Source organism: Salvelinus fontinalis, chromosome 11 (genome assembly GCF_029448725.1).
Source record: "Salvelinus fontinalis isolate EN_2023a chromosome 11, ASM2944872v1, whole genome shotgun sequence".
NCBI classification, from domain to species: domain Eukaryota; kingdom Metazoa; phylum Chordata; class Actinopteri; order Salmoniformes; family Salmonidae; genus Salvelinus; species Salvelinus fontinalis.
Window position 1 is genome coordinate 966,480 of NC_074675.1, and position 22,724 is coordinate 989,203.

Consider the following 22,724-nt stretch of genomic DNA (forward strand, 5'->3'; position numbering starts at 1 on the left):
ACAGTGTGTGTGTGTGTGTACAGTGTGTGTGCAGTATGTGTGTGCAGTGTGTGTGTGTGTGTGTGTACAGTGTGTGTTTAGTGTGTGTACAGTGTGTGTGCAGTATGTGTGTGCAGTGTGTGTGTGTGTGTGTACAGTGTGTGTTTAGTGTGTGTACAGTAGGCTTTAAAACCGTTCCCTTAACAGCATTCACCTTCACAGTAGGCTTTAAAACCGTTCCCTTAACAGCATTCACCTTCACAGTAGGCTTTAAAACCTTTCCCTTAACAGCATTCACCTTCACAGTAGGCGGTGGAACCTTTCCCTTAACAGCATTCACCTTCACAGTAGACTTTAAAACCTTTCCCTTAACAGCATTCACCTTCACAGTAGACTTTAAAACCTTTCCCTTAACAGCATTCACCATCACAGTAGGCTTTAGGACCTTTCCCTTAACAGCATTTACCTTCACAGTAGGCTTTAAAACCTTTCCCTTAACAGCATTCACCTTCACAGTAGGCTTTAAAACCTTTCCCTTAACAGCATTCACTTTCACAGTAGGCTTTAGGACCTTTCCCTTAACAGCATTTACCTTCACAGTAGGCTTTAAAACCTTTCCCTTAACAGCATTCACCTTCACAGTAGGCTTTAAAACCTTTCCCTTAACAGCATTCACCTTCACAGTAGGCTGTGGAACCGTTCAGCATTCTTCACAAACAGAAAGTCCTTCTACCCTCCCTCCCTAAACTCCGAAACTATGACATCCCAGTCACAGTCACAGAGGAGAGAAACACAACATGATCCTGGACGTCCGTCCCATCGAAGACCCTTTCTAAACAACATGATCCTGGACGTCCGTCCCATCGAAGACCCTTTCTAAACAACATGACCCCTGACGTCCGTCCCATCGAAGACCCTTTCTAAACAACATGACCCCGGACGTCCGTCCCATCGAAGACCCTTTCTGAAGTCAACCTTGCAGAATCCGATGTCCTCCTCAACTGGACTCCAGCAGATTCATCATTGGGGGAAATACACCACATCGATTTATAAAGACAGAGGAGTAAACACGGATACTGTTGCTGACAGTCCGACGACAACGAAAACGTTCCTCTTGATTCTTCCCTGATACCTTCAAACATAAACATCTAGTGTCCGCTGCATGAGCGTTGAGGTTAAATGTCACGTTGTGTCCCGGTCCTTTCCACGAAGTAACAAAAGAGAGGAGAATATAATTAGGTCTCAGTGTGACCGGGTGAATAGCAGAGGGGGTATAACTGAGAATTTCCCCTGTACCCTTCAGAGATAGGAGGGAGTAACGTCCAAGTAGAATTGAAGGCAGAGTCATTTCAGGAAGTAAACTGAAATTCCAATTCAATGATTGAATAAAAAGAGACGACTATTTTTTATGACTTCTCAATAAAACTGAAAAGGGAGAAGATGTTCATGTCAACAATTTTCTGTTGTTGAAAAGTATGTCTTTTAAATTCAAATCACTTCCTTATCTGACTGACTTTAATTTGAATTGAGCCCAAACCGTTGTAAGGAATAGTCGTGTGGGTGGTAGAGGTGTGGAGGACGTCCTGCTGTGGGTAGTAGAGGTGTGGAGGACGTCCTGCTGTGGGTAGTAGAGGTGTGGAGGACGTCCTGCTGTGGGTAGTAGAGGTGTGGAGGACGTCCTGCTGTGGGTAGTAGAGGTGTGGAGGACGTCCTGCTGTGGGTAGTAGAGGTGTGGAGGACGTCCTGCTGTGGGTAGTAGAGGTGTGGAGGACGTCCTGCTGTGGGTAGTAGAGGTGTGGAGGACGTCCTGCTGTGGGTAGTAGAGGTGTGGAGGACGTCCTGCTGTGGGTAGTAGAGGTGTGGAGGACGTCCTGCTGTGGGTAGTAGAGGTGTGGAGGATGTCCTGCTGTGGGTAGTAGAGGTGTGTAATACGTCCTGCTGTGGGTAGTAGAGGTGTGGAGGACGTCCTGCTGTGGGTAGTAGAGGTGTGGAGGACGTCCTCCTGTGGGTAGTAGAGGTGAGGAGAACGTCCTGCTGTGGGTAGTAGAGGTGTGGAGGACGTCCTGCTGTGGGTAGTAGAGGTGTGGAGGACGTCCTGCTGTGGGTAGTAGAGGTGTGGAATACGTCCTGCTGTGGGTAGTAGAGGTGTGGAATACGTCCTGCTGTGGGTAGTAGAGGTGTGGAGGACGTCCTGCTGTGGGTAGTAGAGGTGTGGAGGACGTCCTGCTGTGGGTAGTAGAGGTGTGGAGGACGTCCTGCTGTGGGTAGTAGAGGTGTAGAATACATCCTGCTGTGGGTAGTAGAGGTGAGGAGGACGTCCTGCTGTGGGTAGTAGAGGTGTGGAGGACGTCCTGCTGTGGGTAGTAGAGGTGTGGAGGACGTCCTGCTGTGGGTGGTAGAGGTTTGGAGGACGTCCTGCTGTGGGTAGTAGAGATGTGGAATACGTCCTGCTGTGGGTAGTAGAGGTATGGAGGACGTCTTGCTGTGGGTAGTAGAGGTATGGAGGACGTCTTGCTGTGGGTAATAGAGGTGTGGAGGACGTCCTGCTGTGGGTAGTAGAGGTGTGGAGGACGTCCTGCTGTGGGTAGTAGAGGTGTGGAGGACGTCCTGCTGTGGGTAGTAGAGGTGTGGAGGACGTCCTGCTGTGGGTAGTAGAGGTGTGGAGGACGTCCTGCTGTGGGTAGTAGAGGTGTGGAGGACGTCCTGCTGTGGGTAGTAGAGGTGTGGAGGACGTCCTGCTGTGGGTAGTAGAGGTGTGGAGGACGTCCTGCTGTGGGTAGTAGAGGTGTGGAGGACGTCCCGCTGTGGGTAGTAGAGGTGTGGAGGGCGTCCTGCTGTGGGTAGTAGAGGTGTGGAGGACGTCCTGCTGTGGGTAGTAGAGGTGTGGAATACGTCCTGCTGTGGGTAGTAGAGGTGTGGAGGACGTCCTGCTGTGGGTAGTAGAGGTGTGGAGGACGTCCTGCTGTGGGTAGTAGAGGTGTGGAATACGTCCTGCTGTGGGTAGTAGAGGTGTGGAGGACGTCCTGCTGTGGGTAGTAGAGGTGTGGAGGACGTCCTGCTGTGGGTAGTAGAGGTGTGGAGGACGTCCTGCTGTGGGTAGTAGAGGTGTGGAGGACGTCCTGCTGTGGGTAGTAGAGGTGAGGAGGACGTCCTGCTGTGGGTAGTAGAGGTGTGGAATACGTCCTGCTGTGGGTAGTAGAGGTGTGGGAGACGTCCTGCTTTGGGTAGTAGAGGTGTGGAATACGTCCTGCTGTGGGTAGTAGAGGTGTGGAGGACGTCCTGCTGTGGGTAGTAGAGGTGTGGGAGACGTCCTGCTGTGGGTAGTAGAGGTGTGGAGGACGTCCTGCTGTGGGTAGTAGAGGTGTGGAGGACGTCCTTCTGTGGGTAGTAGAGGTGAGGAGGACGTCCTGCTGTGGGTAGTAGAGGTGTGGAATACGTCCTGCTGTGGGTAGTAGAGGTGTGGAATACGTCCTGCTGTGGGTAGTAGAGGTGTGGAATACGTCCTGCTGTGGGTAGTAGAGGTGTGGAGTACGTCCTGCTGTGGGTAGTAGAGGTGTGGAATACGTCCTGCTGTGGGTAGTAGAGGTGTGGAGGACGTCCTGCTGTGGGTAGTAGAGGTGTGGAGGACGTCCTGCTGTGGGTAGTAGAGGTATGGAGGACGTCTTGCTGTGGGTAGTAGAGGTATGGAGGACGTCTTGCTGTGGGTAGTAGAGGTGTGGAGGACGTCCTGCTGTGGGTAATAGAGGTGTGAAGGACGTCCTGCTGTGGGTAATAGAGGTGTGGAGGACGTCTTGCTGTGGGTAGTAGAGGTGTGGAGGACGTCCCGCTGTGGGTAGTAGAGGTGTGGAGGACGTCTTGCTGTGTGTAATAGAGGTGTGGAGGACGTCCTACTGTGGGTAGTAGAGGTGTGGAGGACGTCCCGCTGTGGGTAGTAGAGGTGTGGAGGACGTCCTGCTGTGGTAACGAGGAGCTGAACCTCTAGTCTGCCCTTGGACATTAAAAGGGAGAAGACGTGATTCTTTCAGGCAGCAGAGAGGAGAGACTGGGAGGAGAGCCGTTGACCAACACTGGGCCTCACCTGGGTCTCTGAGGAGGGCTGGTTCTGTCCAGCAGGAGAGCTGTGTACACTGGGCCTCACCTGGGTCTCTGAGGAGGGCTGGTTCTGTCCAGCAGGAGAGCTGTGTACACTGGGCCTCACCTGGGTCTCTGAGGAGGGCTGGTTCTGTCCAGCAGGAGAGCTGTGTACACTGGGCCTCACCTGGGTCTCTGAGGAGGGCTGGTGCTGTCCTGCAGGAGAGCTGTGTTCAGGGAGGGGGACTTATGCCCTGAGTTTGGGGATCGGACTGCAGCTATTCTTTTCTCTCTGTAATGTTCAGGCCACTTCGTCTCCCTTTAAGGACCAGCGTAGACCAGATGCGCAGCTGTCCTTTACAGCAGCAGGATTCACCCCGTCATCATCCGTTCCTCTCTGTGATGTTACAGATTCACCCTGTCATCCTCCGTTTCTCTCTGTGATGTTACAGATTCACCCTGTCATCCTCCGTTTCTCTCTGTGATGTTACAGATTCACCCTGTCATCCTCCGTTTCTCTCTGTGATGTTACAGATTCACCCTGTCATCCTCCGTTTCTCTCTGTGACGTTACAGATTTATCCCGTCATCCTCCGTTTGTCTCTGTGATGTTACAGATTCACCCTGTCATCCTCCGATTCTCTCTGTGATATTACAGATTCACCCTGTCATCCTCCGATTCTCTCTGTGATGTTACAGATTCACCCCGTCATCCTCCGTTTGTCTCTGTGATGTTACAGATTCACCCCGTCATCCTCCGTTCCTCTCTGTGATATTACAGATTCACCCTGTCATCCTCCGTTTCTCTCTGTGATATTACAGATTCACCCTGTCATCCTCCGTTTCTCTCTGTGATGTTACAGATTCACCCCGTCATCCTCCGTTTCTCTCTGTGATGTTACAGATTTAACCCCGTCATCCTCCGTTTCTCTCTGTGATGTTACAGATTCACCCTGTCACCCTCCGTTTGTCTCTGTGATGTTACAGATTCACCCTGTCATCCTCTGTTTGTCTCTGTGATGTTACAGATTCACCCTGTCATCCTCCGTTTCTCTTCTTCTTCTTCTCTGTCATCCTACTAGTACAGATTCCTTCCTGTAAGCGTTCGGTTCCTCCTGGGGCTACGCCTGTCTGAGGGGCGTTCGTAAGAGATGGACATGACACTCTGTTCCAGTCGAGCGCTTCGACTATAAAAACCGACAATACGCTTCACTATGCTTCACACGACATATAGAGAGAGAGAGAGAGAGAGAGAGAGAGAGAGAGAGAGAGAGAGAGAGAGAGAGAGAGAGAGAGAGAGAGAGAGAGAGAGAGAGAGAGAGACAGAGAGAGATAGAGACAGAGAGACAGAGAGAGACAGAGAGAGACAGAGATACAGAGAGAGAGACAGAGAGAGAGAGAGAGACAGAGAGAGAGAGAGAGAGAAAGAGAGACAGAGATAGAGACAGAGAGAGAGAGACAGAGAGAGAGACAGAGAGAGAGAGAGAGAGAGAGAGAGAGAGACAGAGAGAGACAGAGACACAGAGAGAGACACAGAGAGAGACAGAGAGAGACAGAGAGAGAGACAGAGAGAGAGAGAGAGAGAGAGAGAGAGAGAGAGAGAGAGAGAGAGAGAGAGAGAGAGAGAGAGAGAGAGAGAGAGACAGAGAGAGAGAGAGACAGAGAGAGAGACAGAGATACAGAGAGAGAGACAGAGAGAGACAGAGATACAGAGAGAGAGACAGAGAGAGAGAGAGAGAGAGAGAGAGAGAGACAGAGATACAGAGAGAGAGACAGAGAGAGAGAGAGAGAGAGAGAGAGACAGAGATAGAGAGAGAGAGAGAGAGACAGAGATAGAGAGAGAGAGAGAGACAGAGATAGAGACAGACAGAGGGAGAGAGAGAGGGAGAGAGAGAGGGAGAGAGAGAGAGAGAGACAGAGAGAGGGAGAGAGAGAGAGATATTTCAGTAGTCATTTACATACGTGTTTATTCACTCTGGGTTGTGGACCACAAAGATGCTTCTGAATGAGAGGAAATACAAGTTATTAACAGCACTGCACCGGGCCCTAGGTGTTGGACTGAGTCTTACAGTACACGATGTTCCCTATGTAGTGCACACTACCCATAGGGCTATGGTCAAATGTAGTGCACTACCCATAGGGCTATGGTCAAATGTAGTGCACTACCCATAGGGCTCTGGTCAAATGTAGTGCACTACCCATAGGGCTCTGGTCAAATGTAGTGCACTACCCATAGGGCTCTGGTCTAAAGTAGTGCACTACCCATAGGGCTCTGGTCTAAAGTAGTGCACTACCCATAGGGCTCTGGTCAAATGTAGTACACTACCCATAGGGCTCTGGTCAAATGTAGTACACTACCCATAGGGCTCTGGTCAAATGTAGTACACTACCCATAGGGCTCTGGTCAAATGTAGTACACTACCCATAGGGCTCTGGTCCAATGTAGTACACTACCCATAGGGCTCTGGTCAAATGTAGTACACTACCCATAGGGCTCTGGTCAAATGTAGTGCACTACCTATAGGGCTCTGGTCAAATGTAGTGCACTACCTATAGGGCTCTGGTCAAATGTAGTACACTACCTATAGGGCTCTGGTCAAATGTAGTGTACTACCCATAGGGCTCTGGTCTAATGTAGTGCACTACCTATAGGGCTCTGGTCAAATGTAGTGTACTACCCATAGGGCTCTGGTCAGATGTAGTGCACTACCCATAGGGCTCTGGTCAGATGTAGTGCACTACCCATAGGGCTCTGGTCAAATGTAGTGCACACTACCCATAGGGCTCTGGTCTAATGTAGTGCACTACCTATAGGGCTCTGGTCTAATGTAGTGCACTACCTATAGGGCTCTGGTTAAATGTAGTGCACTACCCATAGGGCTCTGGTTAAATGTAGTACACTACCTATAGGGCTCTGGTCAGATGTAGTGCACTACCCAAAGGGCTCTGGTCTAATGTAGTGCACTACCTATAGGGCTCTGGTCTAATGTAGTGCACTACCTATATGGCTCTGGTCCAATGTAGTGCACTACCTATAGGGCTCTGGTCAGATGTAGTGCACACTACCCATAGGGCTCTGGTCAAATGTAGTGCACTACCCATAGGGCTCTGGTCTAATGTAGTGCACTACCTATAGGGCTCTGGTCTAATGTAGTGCACTACCTATAGGGCTCTGGTCAAATGTAGTGCACACTACCCATAGGGCTCTGGTCAAATGTAGTGCACTACCCATAGGGCTCTGGTCAGATGTAGTACACTACCCATAGGGCTCTGGTCCAATGTAGTGTACACTACCCATAGGGCTCTGGTCCAATGTAGTGTACACTACCCATAGGGCTCTGGTCAAATGTAGTGCACTATGTAGGGACTAGTATGTTCCATTTGAGACGTACCCTTGGTTATCTCTCACTGTTAGCCAGCTCTCCAATCCGCAGCTAATAAATCCAGCTCTGCCACCATGTTGACGTCTCTGTGAGTTTGCCTGCATTCACAATCTTTGTAAAAAAAACAGTTTCGAGGAAAATTGAAGTTGGATTAAAAAAAAAGGAATGAATAGATAAATAAATAAATAAGTGGTGCTGTTTTTTGTTTTTTTAAACGGATGCCTGAAATTTACAGTTTTCATTAACCGACGCAGCAACAGCTTTTGGCGTTGACGGTCTCGGCCTTGGCCTTGGCTGGTGGGCGAGAGGCGGGTGGGCTAGAGGCGGGTGGGCGAGAGGCGGGTGGGAGAGAGGCGGGTGGGCGAGAGGCGGGTGGGAGAGAGGCGGGTGGGCGAGAGGCGGGTGGGCGAGAGGCGGGTGGGAGAGAGGCGGGTGGGCGAGAGGCGGGTGGGAGAGAGGCGGGTGGGTGAGAGGCGGGTGGGAGAGAGGCGGGTGGGCGAGAGGCGGGTGGGAGAGAGGCGGGTGGGAGAGAGGCGGGTGGGCGAGAGGCGGGTGGGAGAGAGGCGGGTGGGCGAGAGGCGGGTGGGCGAGAGGCGGGTGGGAGAGAGGCGGGTGGGAGAGAGGCGGGTGGGCGAGAGGCGGGTGGGAGAGAGGCGGGTGGGCGAGAGGCGGGTGGGAGAGAGGCGGGTGGGCGAGAGGCGGGCGAGCGAGCAGTGTTGGTGTGTGTTGTCTGTAGGTAACTATACCTTTATAGCGCCCTGACTAGAGCCATAGAAAACTGTCAATTGGGATGCAGCCACTGTAGGCTGCCTGGTTTGTTTCTCTATCCATTTTATTTTTTATTTTTTTATTTAGCCTTTATTTAACCAGGTAGGCAAATTGAGAACACGTTCTCATTTACAATTGCGACCTGGCCAAGATAAAGCAAAGCAGTTCGACACATACAACAACACATAGTTACACATGGAGTAAAACAAACATATAGTCAATAATACAGTGAAAAAAAATAAGTCTATATACAATGTGAGCAAGTGAGGTGAGATAAGGGAGGTGAAGGCAAACAGATATATGTATAAATAAATAAAAATATAAAAAGGCCATGGAGGCGAAGTGAGTACAACACAGCAAGTAAAATAAAAACTAAAAAACACTGGAATGGTTGGTTTGCAGTGGAAGAAAGTGCAAAGTAGAGATAGAAATAATGGGGTGCAAAGGAGCAAAATAAATTAATAAATAAATACAGTAGGTAAAGAGGTAGTTGTTTGGGCTAAATTGTAGATGGGTTATGTACAGGTGCAGTAATCTATGAGCTGCTCTGACAGCTGGTGCTTAAAGCTAGTGAGGGAGATAAGTGTTTCCAGTTTCAGAGATTTTTGTAGTTCGTTCCAGTCATTGGCAGCAGAGAACTGGAAGGAGAGGCGTCCAAAGGAAGAATTGGTTTTGGGGGTGACTAGAGAGATATACCTGCTGGAGCGCGTGCTACGGGTAGGTGCTGCTAGGGTGACCAGCGAGCTGAGATAAGGGGGGACTTTACCTAGCAGGGTCTTGTAGATGACCTGGAACCAGTGGTCCTCTGAATTTCTAACTTCAATGTCTCTCTCCTCTCTCTCTCTCTCTCTCTCTCTCTCTCTCTCTCTCTCTCTCTTTCTTTCTCTCTTTCTTTCTCTCTCTCTCTCTCTCTCTCTTCCCTCTCTCTCTCTTTCTCTATCTCTCTCTATATTCTCTCTCTATCTTCTCTCTCTCTTCCTCTCCCTCCCATCTCTCTCTCTCTCTCTCTCTCTCTCTCTCCCAGTCTTATCAGGCTGTACCAAACAGTACATATCAGCAGGATATACATAAACAGTAGCAGTACCATTATAATCACCAAAAGACTCTCTAAAAATGGGCCCACAACATTTCCTTCCCTATATCTGAATGCACCCTATTCCCCAAATGAGCCCTGGTCTAAAGTAGTGTACTATATAGGGAATAGGGCTCTGGTCTAAAGTAGTGCACTATGTAGGGAATAAGGCTCTGGTCTAAAGTAGTGCACTATATAGGGAATAGGGGTCTGGTCTAAAGTAGTGCACTATATAGGGAATAGGGCTCTGGTCTAAAGTAGTGCACCATATAAGGAATAGGGCTCTGGTCTAAAGTAGTGCACTATATAGAGAATAGGGCTCTGGTCTAAAGTAGTGCACTATATAGGGAATAGGTCTCTGGTCTAAAGTAGTGCACTATATAGGGAATAGGGCTCTGGTCTAAAGTAGTGCACCATATAAGGAATAGGGATCTGGTCTATAGTAGTGCACTATATAGGGAATAGGTCTCTGGTCTAAAGTAGTGCACTATAATAGGGAATAGGGCTCTGGTCTAAAGTAGTGCACTATAATAGGGAATAGGGCTCTGGTCTAAAGTAGTGCACTATAATAGGGAATAGGGCTCTGGTCTATAGTAGTGCACTATAATAGGGAATAGGGCTCTGGTCTAAAGTAGTGCACTATAATAGGGAATAGGGCTCTGGTCTATAGTAGTGCACTATAATAGGGAATAGGTCTCTGGTCTAAAGTAGTGCACTATAATAGGGAATAGGGCTCTGGTCTAAAGTAGTGCACTATAATAGGGAATAGGGCTCTGGTCTAAAGTAGTGCACTATAATAGGGAATAGGGCTCTGGTCTAAAGTAGTGCACTATAATAGGGAATAGGGCTCTGGTCTAAAGTAGTGCACTATAATAGGGAATAGGGCTCTGGTCTAAAGTAGTGCACTATAATAGGGAATAGGGAACATGGTGTAACTTGGCGGTTGAGACCCACGTTTCCTCTCTCCTCGTCTCATTAGGTTTTAGGTGCGTCGTGTTGCGAAAGGGGATTATTATTTCTCCACTGGGGAGGGGAGGGGGGGTTCCATCGCTCAGTTTGTCACAAATAGCATACTATTCCCCTTTATATAGTGCACTACTTTGGAACAGAACCCTTATGGGTCCCTCCTGGTGCAAATATAAAGCGGTGTGCACTGTATAGTGAATAGGGCAGCATTAGGGACTCGGCCCACTGTGTTGTAGACCCCTGAGGAATTCTATTAACCCTGGACGTGTCTGCTTTAATAACATCCCACCCTGCTTAGCACCGGCAGATTGATTCTGAGGGGGGGGACGGGTAGAGGGTTATAATTGAAGGATAGAATCATTGACTTTTGACAGAACGTCTCAAATGTAATAGAAAATGTAATCTCAGTACTTCCTGTTTCCCTCCAGCCAATCACCAGCCCCACAGGTCTATACCACCTCATCACCAGCCCCACAGGTCTATACCACCTCATCACCAGCCCCACAGGTCTATACCACCCCATCACCAGCACCACAGGTCTATACCACCCCATCACCAGCACCACAGGTCTATACCACCTCATCACCAGCCCCACAGGTCTATACCACCTCATCACCAGCACCACAGGTCTATACCACCTCATCACCAGCACCACAGGTCTATACCACCTCATCACCAGCCCCACAGGTCTATACCACCCCATCACCAGCACCACAGGTCTATACCACCTCATCACCAGCACCACAGGTCTATACCACCTCATCACCAGCACCACAGGTCTATACCACCTCATCACCAGCACCACAGGTCTATACCACCCCATCACCAGCACCACAGGTCTATACCACCTCATCACCAGCCCAACAGGTCTATACCACCTCATCACCAACATCACAGGTCTATACTACCCCCATCACCAGCCCCACAGGTCTATACCACCCCATCACCAGCACCACAGGTCTATACCAGCTCATCACCAGCACCACAGGTCTATACCACCTCATCACCAGCACCACAGGTATATACCACCCCATCACCAGCACCACAGGTCTATACCAGCCCATCACCAGCACCACAGGTCTATACCACCTCATCACCAGCCCCACAGGTCTATACCACCCCATCACCAGCCCCACAGGTCTATACTACCCCCATCACCAGCCCCACAGGTCTATACCACCCCATCACCAGCCCCACAGGTCTATACCACCCCATCACCAGCACCACAGGTCTATACCACCTCATCACCAGCCCCACAGGTCTATACCACCCCATCACCAGCCCCACAGGTCTATACCACCCCATCACCAGCCCCACAGGTCTATACCACCTCATCACCAGCCCAACAGGTCTATACCACCTCATCACCAACATCACAGGTCTATACCACCCTATCACCAGCCCCACAGGTCTATACCACCTCATCACCAGCATCACAGGTCTATACCACCTCATCACCAGCCCCACAGGTCTATACCACCTCATCACCAGCCCCACAGGTCTATACCACCCCATCACCAGCCCCACAGGTCTATACCACCCCATCACCAGCCCCACAGGTCTATACTACCCCCATCACCAGCCCCACAGGTCTATACCACCTCATCACCAGCACCACAGGTCTATACCACCTCATCACCAGCCCCACAGGTCTATACCACCCCATCACCAGCACCACAGGTCTATACTACCCCCATCACCAGCCCCACAGGTCTATACTACCCCATCACCAGCACCACAGGTCTATACCACCCCATCACCAGCCCCACAGGTCTATACCACCCCATCACCAGCCCCACAGGTCTATACCACCCCATCACCAGCCCCACAGGTCTATACCACCCCATCACCAGCCCCACAGGTCTATACCACCCCATCACCAGCCCCACAGGTATATACCACCCCATCACCAGCACCACAGGTCTATACCACCTCATCACCAGCCCCACAGGTCTATACCACCCCATCACCAGCCCCACAGGTCTATACCACCTCATCACCAGCCCCACAGGTCTATACCACCCCATCACCAGCCCCACAGGTCTATACCACCTCATCACCAGCACCACAGGTCTATACCACCCCATCACCAGCACCACAGGTCTATACCACCCCATCACCAGCCCCACAGGTCTATACCACCCCATCACCAGCACCACAGGTCTATACCACCCCATCACCAGCCCCACAGGTCTATACCACCCCATCACCAGCCCCACAGGTCTATACCACCCCATCACCAGCCCCACAGGTCTATACCACCCCATCACCATCCCCACAGGTCTATACCACCTCATCACCAGCCCCACAGGTCTATACCACCCCATCACCAGCCCCACAGGTCTATACTACCCCATCACCAGCCCCACAGGTCTATACCACCCCATCACCAGCCCCACAGGTCTATACCACCCCATCACCAGCCCCACAGGTCTATACCACCTCATCACCAGCCGCACAGGTCTATACCACCTCATCACCAGCACCACAGGTCTATACCAGCCCATCACCAGCCCCACAGGTCTATACCACCCCATCACCAGCAGGTCTATACCAGCCCATCACCAGCACCACAGGTCTATACCACCCCATCACCAGCCCCACAGGTCTATACCAGCCCATCACCAGCACCACAGGTCTATACCACCCCATCACCAGCCCCACAGGTCTATACCACCTCATCACCAGCACCACAGGTTTATACATTCCTAGCTCTACAATATAAACACTGCAGATCTATACCATCCTAGCTCTACAAAATAAACACCACAGGTCTATACCATCCTAGCTCTACAAGATAAACATTGGAGGTCTATACCATCCTAGCTCTACAAGATAAACACCACAGGTCTATACCATCCTAGCTCTACAAGATAAACACCGCAGGTCTATACCATCCTAGCTCTACAAGATAAACATCGCAGGTCTATACCATCCTAGCTCTACAAGATAAACACCGCAGGTCTATACCATCCTAGCTCTACAAGATAAACATCGCAGGTCTATACCATCCTAGCTCTACAAGATAAACACCGCAGGTCTATACCATCCTAGCTCTACAAGGACGTTACAACATCAACAGAGAATACAGAGAGAGATATGTTCAGTGTGTGTGTGTGTGTGTGTGTGGGTGTGTGTGTGTGTGTGTGTGTGTGTGTGTGTGTGTGTGTGTGTGTGTGTGTGTGTGTGTGTGTGGTTATGTGTGTGTGTGTGTGTGTGTGTGTGTGTGTGTGTGTGTGTGTGTGTGTGTGTGTGTGTGTGTGTGTGTGTGTGTGTGTGTGTGTGTGTGTGTGTGTGTGTGTGTGTGTGTGAAAAGGCTAGTCTGTTGTGATGTTGCGGTCCTGCATCAACTGCTTCAGATCGAGGTCGGCTGGGTTTCTTTGTTGCTCTAGTCTGCAAATCTGATCAGAAGGGGAGTGGAGTGGTTGTGTGTGTGTGGTATGTGTGTGTGTGTGTGTGTGGTTATGTGTGTGCGTGTGTGTGTGTGTGTAATTATGTGTGTGTGTTTATGTGTGTGTGTGTGTGTGTATGTGTGTGTGTGGTTGTGTGTGTGTGTGTGTGTGATATGAGTGTGTGGTTATGTGTGTGTGCGTGTGTGTGTGTGTGTGTGTGTGTGTGTGCGTGCGTGCGTGTGTGTGCCACTAACCGAATAGCAAAGCACCTTGAACTTTGAAGATGAAAGAATAACATGCTGGAATTGGACTTCAACCCAAATTGTATTCTATTCCCTATACAGTGCACTACTTTCTATCAGGGGCCATAGCAGTGCACTGTGTAGTAGGGTATAAGGTGCCATTTGTGACCCAGCCTTGGTCTTCTCCTTAGCCTGTACAGACTCTTTCACTACAAGCCTTGGTCTTCTCCTTAGCCTGTACAGACTCTTCCCCTACAAGCCTTGGTCTTCTCTTTAGCCTGTACAGACTCTTCCCCTACAAGCCTTGGTCTTCTCCTTAGCCTGTAGAGACTCTTCCCCTACAAGCCTTGGTCTTCTCCTTAGCCTGTAGAGACTCTTCCCCTACAAGCCTTGGTCTTCTCCTTAGCCTGTACAGACTCTTCTACTACAAGCCTTGGTCTTCTCCTTAGTCTGTACAGACTCTTCCCCTACAAGCCTTGGTCTTCTCCTTAGTCTGTACAGCCTCTTCCATTACAAGCCCTGGTCTTGTCCTTAGCCTGTACAGACTCTTCCACTACAAGCCTTGGTCTTGTCCTTAGTCTGTACAGACTCTTCCACTACAAGCCTTGGTCTTGTCCTTAGCCTGTACAGACTCTTCCATTACAAGCCTTGGTCTTGTCCTTAGCCTGTACAGACTCTTCCCCTACAAGCCTTGGTCTTGTCCTTAGCCTGTACAGACTCTTCCACTACAAGCCTTGGTCTTGTCCTTAGTCTGTACAGACTCTTCCACTACAAGCCTTGGTCTTGTCCTTAGCCTGTACAGACTCTTCCATTACAAGCCTTGGTCTTGTCCTTAGCCTGTACAGACTTTTCCATTATAAGCCTTGGTCTTGTCCTTAGCCTGTACAGTCTCTTCCACAAGCCTTGGTCTTCTCTTTAGCCTGTACAGACTCTTCCACTACAAGCCTTGGTCTTGTCCTTAGCCGGTACAGACTCTTCCCCTACAAGCCTTGGTCTTATCTTTAGCCTGTACAGACTCTTCCATTACAAGCCTTGGTCTTGTACTTAGCCTGTACAGACTTTTCCATTACAAGCCTTGGTCTTGTCCTTAGCCTGTACAGTCTCTTCCACAAGCCTTGGTCTTCTCTTTAGCCTGTACAGACTCTTCCACTACAAGCCTTGGTCTTGTCCTTAGCCTGTACAGACTCTTCCCCTACAAGCCTTGGTCTTCTCTTTAGCCTGTACAGACTCTTCCACTACAAGCCTTGGTCTTGTCCTTAGCCTGTACAGACTCTTCCCCTACAAGCCTTGGTCTTCTCTTTAGCCTGTACAGACTCTTCCACTACAAGCCTTGGTCTTCCCTTTAGCCTGTACAGACTCTTCCACAAGCCTTGGTCTTGTCCTTAGCCTGTACAGACTCTTCCACTACAAGCCTTGGTCTTGTCCTTAGCCTGTACAGACTCTTCCACTACAAGCCTTGGTCTTCTCTTTAGTCTGTACAGCCTCTTCTACTACAAGCCTTGGTCTTCTCTTTAGCCTGTACAGACTCTTCCACTACAAGCCTTGGTCTTGTCCTTAGCCTGTACAGACTCTTCCATTACAAGCCTTGGTCTTGTCCTTAGCCTGTACAGTCTCTTCCACAAGCCTTGGTCTTCTCTTTAGCCTGTACAGACTCTTCCACTACAAGCCTTGGTCTTCTCTTTAGCCTGTACAGACCCTTCCACTACAAGCCTTGGTCTTCTCCTTAGTCTGTACAGACTCTTCTACTACAAGCCTTGGTCTTGTCCTTAGCCTGTACAGACTCTTCCACTACAAGCCTTGGTCTTCCCTTTATACTAAATGGTGCCTGGTCTTTCAACATGTCTGCTGATGTGAAAACATGTTACAGAGAGGATTCTGGGTAAACACATCGACTGGGTTAATAACATGTCTGCTGATGTGAAAACATGTTACAGAGAGGATTCTGGGTAAACACATCGACTGGGTTAATAACATGTCTGCTGATGTGAAAACATGTCACAGAGAGGATTCTGGGTAACACATCGACTGGGTTAATAACATGTCTGCTGATGTGAAAACATGTTACAGAGAGGATTCTGGGTAAACACATCGACCGGGTTATTAATAACATGTCTGCTGATGTGAAAACATGTCACAGAGAGGATTCTGGGTAAACACATGGACTGGGTGAATAATGATGCTATTAAAAGGATCTGTTCTGATGTTCTGTATAGCTACGGGAATTTGAACGTTACCAACCTGTTTCTGAGGCTGAAAACATCACCAGATACGTGTCTGAATACCATCCCAGAACATACAGTACACCTGCTAACTGTTTCTCTTCTGCTCTGTGTTTCAAGAGGCCTGTGCAAGGAAGGAAGGACCTAGTTAATGAGCCTAACTTTCCGGAAGACTAATCTGTGTCATAACCCCTTCGGCAGTACTTCACAGGAGTGACTCCCCGATGCCTTTTTGTGTTCCGCAGCTTTAAGAGAGACGAGCCCCCACCCCCCCCCACCCCCCACCCCCCACCCCCTCTCATCCCCGATGCAGAAATTAAATGGACCGTGTCGCTCTGCTTTGCTTTCAATGCAAACGGCGCCGAGCAAAGCGCTGCTTATGAGCCCGTCGCATCTCTGAGATAGCCTGATGAGCTCACTAAACATGCATGTTACATACATGATGTCCTGAGACAATCCCCATGTCTCTACATGTTACATACATGATGTCCTGAGACAAACCCCATGTCTCTACATATTACATACATGATGTCCTGAGACAAACCCCATGTCTCTACATGTTACATACATGATGTCCTTAGACAAACCCCATGTCTCTACATGTTACATACATGATGTCCTTAGAAAAACCCCATGTCTCTACATGTTACATACATGATGTCCTGATACAAACCCCATGTCTCTACATGTTACATACATGATGTCCTGATACAAACCCCATGTCTCTACATGTTACATACATGATGTCCTGATACAAACCCCATGTCTCTACATGTTACATACATGATGTCCTGATACAAACCCCATGTCTCTACATGTTACATACATGATGTCCTGATACAAACCCCATGTCTCTACATGTTACATACATGATGTCCTGATACAAACCCCATGTCTCTACATGTTACATACATGATGTCCTTAGACAAACCCCATGTCTATACATGTTACATACATGATGTCCTGAGACAAACCCCATGTCTCTACATGTTACATACATGATGTCCTTAGAAAAACCCCATGTCTCTACATGTTACATACATGATGTCCTGAGACAAACCCCATGTCTCTACATGTTACATACATGATGTCCTGATACAAACTGCTCGGTCTCCGACCGCAAGGCACTACAGAGGGTAGTGTGTACGGCCCAGTACATCACTGGGGCTAAGCTGCCTGCTATCCAGGACCTCTACACCAGGCGATGTCAGAGGGAGGCCCTAAAAATTGTCAACGACTCCAGCCACCCCAGTCATAGACTGTTCTCTCTACTACCGCATGGCAAGCGGTACCTGAGTGCCAAGTCTAGGACAAAAAGGCTTCTCAACAGTTTTTACCCCCAAGCCATAAGACTCCTGAACAGGTAATCAAATGGCTACACGGACTATTTGCATTGTGTGCCCCCCACCCCTCCCCCCCCCAAACCCCTCTTTCACGCTGCTGCTCCTCTCTGTTCACCATATATGCATAGCCACTTTAACTATATCTACATGTACACACTACCTCAATAAGCCTGACTAACCGGTGTCTGTATGTAGCCTTGCAACTTTTATAGCCTCGCTACTGTATATAGCCTCTCTACTGTATATAGCCTCTCTACTGTATATAGCCTCGCTACTGTATATAGCCTCTCTACTGTATGTAGCCTCTCTACTGTATATAGCCTCTCTGCTGTATGTAGCCTCTCTGCTGTATGTAGCCTCTCTGCTGTATGTAGCCTCTCTACTGTAGGCAGCCTCTCTACTGTATATAGCCTCTCTACTGTATATAGCCTCTCTACTGTATGTAGCCTCTCTGCTGTATGTAGCCTCTCTACTGTATATAGCCTCTCTACTGTATATAGCCTCGCTACTGTATATAGCCTCTCTACTGTATATAGCCTCTCTACTGTATGTAGCCTCTCTACTGTATATAGCCTCTCTACTGTATATAGCCTCTCTACATAGCCTCTACTGTATATAGCCTCTCTACTGTATGTAGCCTCTCTGCTGTATGTAGCCTCTCTACTGTATATAGCCTCTCTACTGTATATAGCCTCTCTACTGTATATAGCCTCTCTGCTGTATGTAGCCTCTCTACTGTATATAGCCTCTCTACTGTATGTAGCCTCTCTACTGTATGTAGCCTCTCTACTGTATATAGCCTCTCTACTGTATGTAGCCTCTCTACTGTATGTAGCCTCTCTACTGTATATAGCCTCTCTACTGTATGTAGCCTCTCTACTGTATGTAGCCTCTCTACTGTATGTAGCCTCTCTACTGTATATAGCCTCTCTACTGTATGTAGCCTCTCTGCTGTATGTAGCCTCTCTACTGTATATAGCCTCTCTACTGTATATAGCCTCGCTACTGTATATAGCCTCTCTACTGTATATAGCCTCTCTACTGTATGTAGCCTCTCTACTGTATATAGCCTCTCTACTGTATATAGCCTCTCTACATAGCCTCTACTGTATATAGCCTCTCTACTGTATGTAGCCTCTCTGCTGTATGTAGCCTCTCTACTGTATATAGCCTCTCTACTGTATATAGCCTCTCTACTGTATATAGCCTCTCTGCTGTATGTAGCCTCTCTACTGTATATAGCCTCTCTACTGTATGTAGCCTCTCTACTGTATGTAGCCTCTCTACTGTATATAGCCTCTCTACTGTATGTAGCCTCTCTACTGTATGTAGCCTCTCTACTGTATATAGCCTCTCTACTGTATGTAGCCTCTCTACTGTATATAGCCTCTCTACTGTATATAGCCTCTCTACTGTATGTAGCCTCTCTGCTGTATGTAGCCTCTCTACTCTATGTAGCCTCTCTACTGTATATAGCCTCTCTACTGTATATAGCCTCTCTACTGTATGTAGCCTCTCTACTGTATATAGTCTCTCTACTGTATGTAGCCTCTCTACTGTATATAGCCTCTCTACTGTATATAGCCTCTCTACTGTATGTAGCCTCTCTACTGTATGTAGCCTCTCTACTGTATATAGCCTCTCTGCTGTATGTAGCCTCTCTACTGTATATAGCCTCTCTACTGTATATAGCCTCTCTACTGTATATAGCCTCTCTACTGTATATAACCTATCTACTGTATATAGCCTCTCTACTGTATGTAGCCTCTCTACTGTATATAGCCTCTCTACTGTATATAGTCTCTCTACTGTATGTAGCCTCTCTACTGTATATAGCCTCTCTACTGTATATAGCCTCTCTACTGTTTTCACGGTCTTTTTACTGTTGTTTTATTTATTTACCTACCTAGTCTTCACCTAATACCTTTTTTGCACCACTGGTTAGAGCCTGTAAGTAAGCATTTCACTGTAAGTTCTACACCTGTTGTATTCAGCATTTCACTGTAAGTTCTACACCTGTTGTATTCGGCGCACGTGACAAATAAACTTTGATGTGATTTGATTTGGAGGCCAACCCAGGAGCTCAGGGTGGAATGTCACTATATGCAAACCGGTTGACAAAACACTGTCCAGTGTTGAACAGGGGACAATGAAACGGCTCTCCGAGGACAGACGAGAGTTTCAACAGCAAGCAGCCCGTCTCCTCGTCTCTGTCGAAGGTAATGAGAGTATATTACCGTGCTACTAAAGAGTAGCCTATCGGATGAGAGCAGCTGAGAATACGTGTTACTGTGATCTACGGTTGTCGTGTTAGACAGACAGATTATAGGACATCGTTCACCCGGATGCTTGTGGCAAGAAAAAAAGTCAGAGAGGCTGACCCTCCTCAGCTCTCCTTTAAAGGAATACATCGGGATTTTGGCAATGAGGCTCTTTATCTACTTCCCCAGAGTCAGATGAACTCGTGGATACCATTTTTATGTGTCTGTGTCCAGTATGAAGGAAGTTAGAGGTAGATTCGCGAGGCAATGCTAACTAGCGTTAGCGCGACGGTAACGCTAGGTCGCAATTGCACTAGTGCTAGTTAGCAACTTCCCTTAAACTGCACATAGAGACATAAAAATAGTATCCATGAGTTCATCTGACTCTGGGGAAGTAGAAGTCCCTTTAAACTAGGAGCTACAGAGCTATAGTTTCAGATGTCTTTAATTAAGGATCCACCCCTTTTTTTCCCATTTTCGCCTAAAATGACATACCCAAATCTAACTGCCTGTAGCTCAGGCTATGAAGCAAGGATATGCATATTCTTGGTACCATTTGAAAGGAAACACTTTGAAGTTTGTGGAAATGTGAAAGGAATATAGGAGAATATAACACAATAGATCTGGTAAAAGACAATAGAAAGAAAAAAAAAAACGTTATTTTGTATTTTTTTGTACCATAATCTTTGAAATGCAAGAGAAAGGCGATAATGTATTATTCCAGCCCAGGTGCAATTTAGATTTTGGCCACTAGATGGCAGCAGTGTATGTAAAGTTTTAGACTGATCAAATGAATCATTGCATTTCTGTTCAAAATTTTGTATCAAGACTGCCCAAATGTGCATAACTTGTTTATCAATAACTTTTCATGTTCAACATTGTGTTTGAATTTAAGCTTTATGCCGATATCAGATATGTCTATGTCCTGGGAAACGTTCTCGTTACTTACAACCTCATGCTAATCGCATTAGCCTACATTAGCTCAACCGTCCCATGGACGGTACACCGGTCCTAAAGCAGTGTTAAACTAGGAGCTACAGAGCTATTGTTTCAGCTCTCTTTAAACCACAGACTCGTCACAAAGAAAAAGTCCTTACACAGAGACTACAGTACTGTAGCTATTGTTTCTTAACCTTCAGAAGCTATTTAAGGGTTTTAAAGGGGGCAGCTGGCTGTAGCACAGCAGGTAGGACTCTAGCATACAGCTGGGTTGGGGCTGAGGTCCCTTCAGGGAGACGAGAATACAGGGTGGTCCTCAACTGAACACAGTCCCCTCCTCGTTTCAACACCTCCATTGAAGCCAAGAGGAAGTCATTGAAGGCAGATTTAAACGATGGGAGGATTACAAAGAACCGCTTTTCTGGCCTCAATGTATAGCAGCGGCACCCCTAACCCCAATTACACCTCTAACTTAACACCCCTAACCCCTCTAACATCTATAACACAACAAGGAAACAGGTACTGTAAAATGATTAATCTAAGGGTAGCTAACCAGGTCTGTACTTCACTGTGATTAATCTAAAGGTCGCTAACCAGGTCTCTACTTCACTGGGATTAATCTAAAGGTAGCTAACCAGGTCTGTACTTCACTGTGATTAATCTAAAGGTAGCTAACCAGGTCTCTACTTCACTGGGATTAATCTAAAGGTAGCTAACCAGGTCTGTACTTCACTGTGATTAATCTAAAGGTAGCTAACCAGGTCTCTACTTCACTGGGATTAATCTAAAGGTAGCTAACCAGGTCTCTACTTCACTGGGATTAATCTAAAGGTAGCTAACCATGTCTCTACTTCACTGTGATTAATCTAAAGGTAGCTAACCATGTCTCTACTTGACTGTGATTAATCTAAAGGTAGCTATCCAGGTCTCTACTTCACTGTGATTAATCTAAAGGTAGCTAACCGGGTCTCTACTTCACTGGGATTAATCTAAAGGTGGCTAACCAGGTCTCTACTTCACTGTGATTAATCTAAGGGTAGCTAACCAGGTCTCTACTTCACTGGGATTAATCTAAAGGTAGCTAACCAGGTCTCTACTTCACTGTGATTAATCTAAAGGTAGCTAACCAGGTCTCTACTTCACTGTGATTAATCTAAGGGTAGCTAACCAGGTCTCTACTTCACTGGGATTAATCTAAAGGTAGCTAACCAGGTCTCTACTTCACTGGGATTAATCTAAAGGTAGCTAACCAGGTCTCTACTTCACTGGGATTAATCTAAAGGTAGCTAACCAGGTCTCTACTTCACTGGGATTAATCTAAAGGTAGCTAACCAGGTCTCTACTTCACTGGGATTAATCTAAAGGTAGCTAACCAGGTCTCTACTTCGTTGTGCCAAAGATGCTGGAACAACAAATGTGAAGATAGCCGAGTGGACTTGTGGAATTGGTGGTGGTGTGTGGATAGAATGCACCGTTTACAGGACAGCGGTGTGGCAATCAGAAGTATTGTCTCTTACCGTAGGTAATCTCTCCGACAGAGAATGAGGTTGGCTTTGGTATAGAGCGTGGAGCCCACCTCTCCCAGCCTGCAGTCACAGCAGGCACACTTGAGACAGTCCTCGTGCCAGTATTTATCCAGGGCCTTGAGCAGATAGCGGTCCTTAATCTTCCGGTTGCAGCCGGCACAGCCCTTTGGCTTGGTGTCCGGCTGGACGGAGAGCATTTGTATACCTGGGAGGAGAAGAGAAGAAAGATGTCAGAGCGATGAAGAACAATGAACACTTTGAACAGTGTCTCTGTCGCATGCTGGACGGTGGCCATGTGTACATCCGAAGGGGGTGGAGGAGAAGAGCACATTAGACCAGTGAAAAACAAACAGGGATAATGCTATGCTAACTGTTTGTGCTCAGATAATGCTATGCTAACTGTTTGTTCTCAGATAATACTATGCTAACTGTTAGTGCTCAGATAATGCTATGCTCACTGTTAGTGCTCAGATAATGATATGCTAACTGTTAGTGCTCAGATAATGCTATGCTAACTGTTAGTGCTCAGATAATGCTATGCTAACTGTTAGTGCTCAGATAATG

At 47.9% G+C, this 22,724-nt stretch overlaps 1 protein-coding gene across 7 annotated transcripts in view; it reads right to left on the minus strand.

The window, feature by feature from the left end:
• The window catches only part of lmo3 (LIM domain only 3), a 140,278-nt gene that overhangs the window by 108,169 nt on the left and 9,385 nt on the right, over positions 1-22,724 (minus strand). For all 7 annotated transcript variants that reach the window (XM_055937152.1, XM_055937151.1, XM_055937150.1 and 4 more), the window contains exon 2: positions 22,152-22,365. In XM_055937152.1, coding sequence (XP_055793127.1) covers positions 22,152-22,357 — 206 coding nt within the window. In that variant the 5' untranslated portion in view covers positions 22,358-22,365. The remainder of the gene's footprint in view (positions 1-22,151; positions 22,366-22,724) is intronic.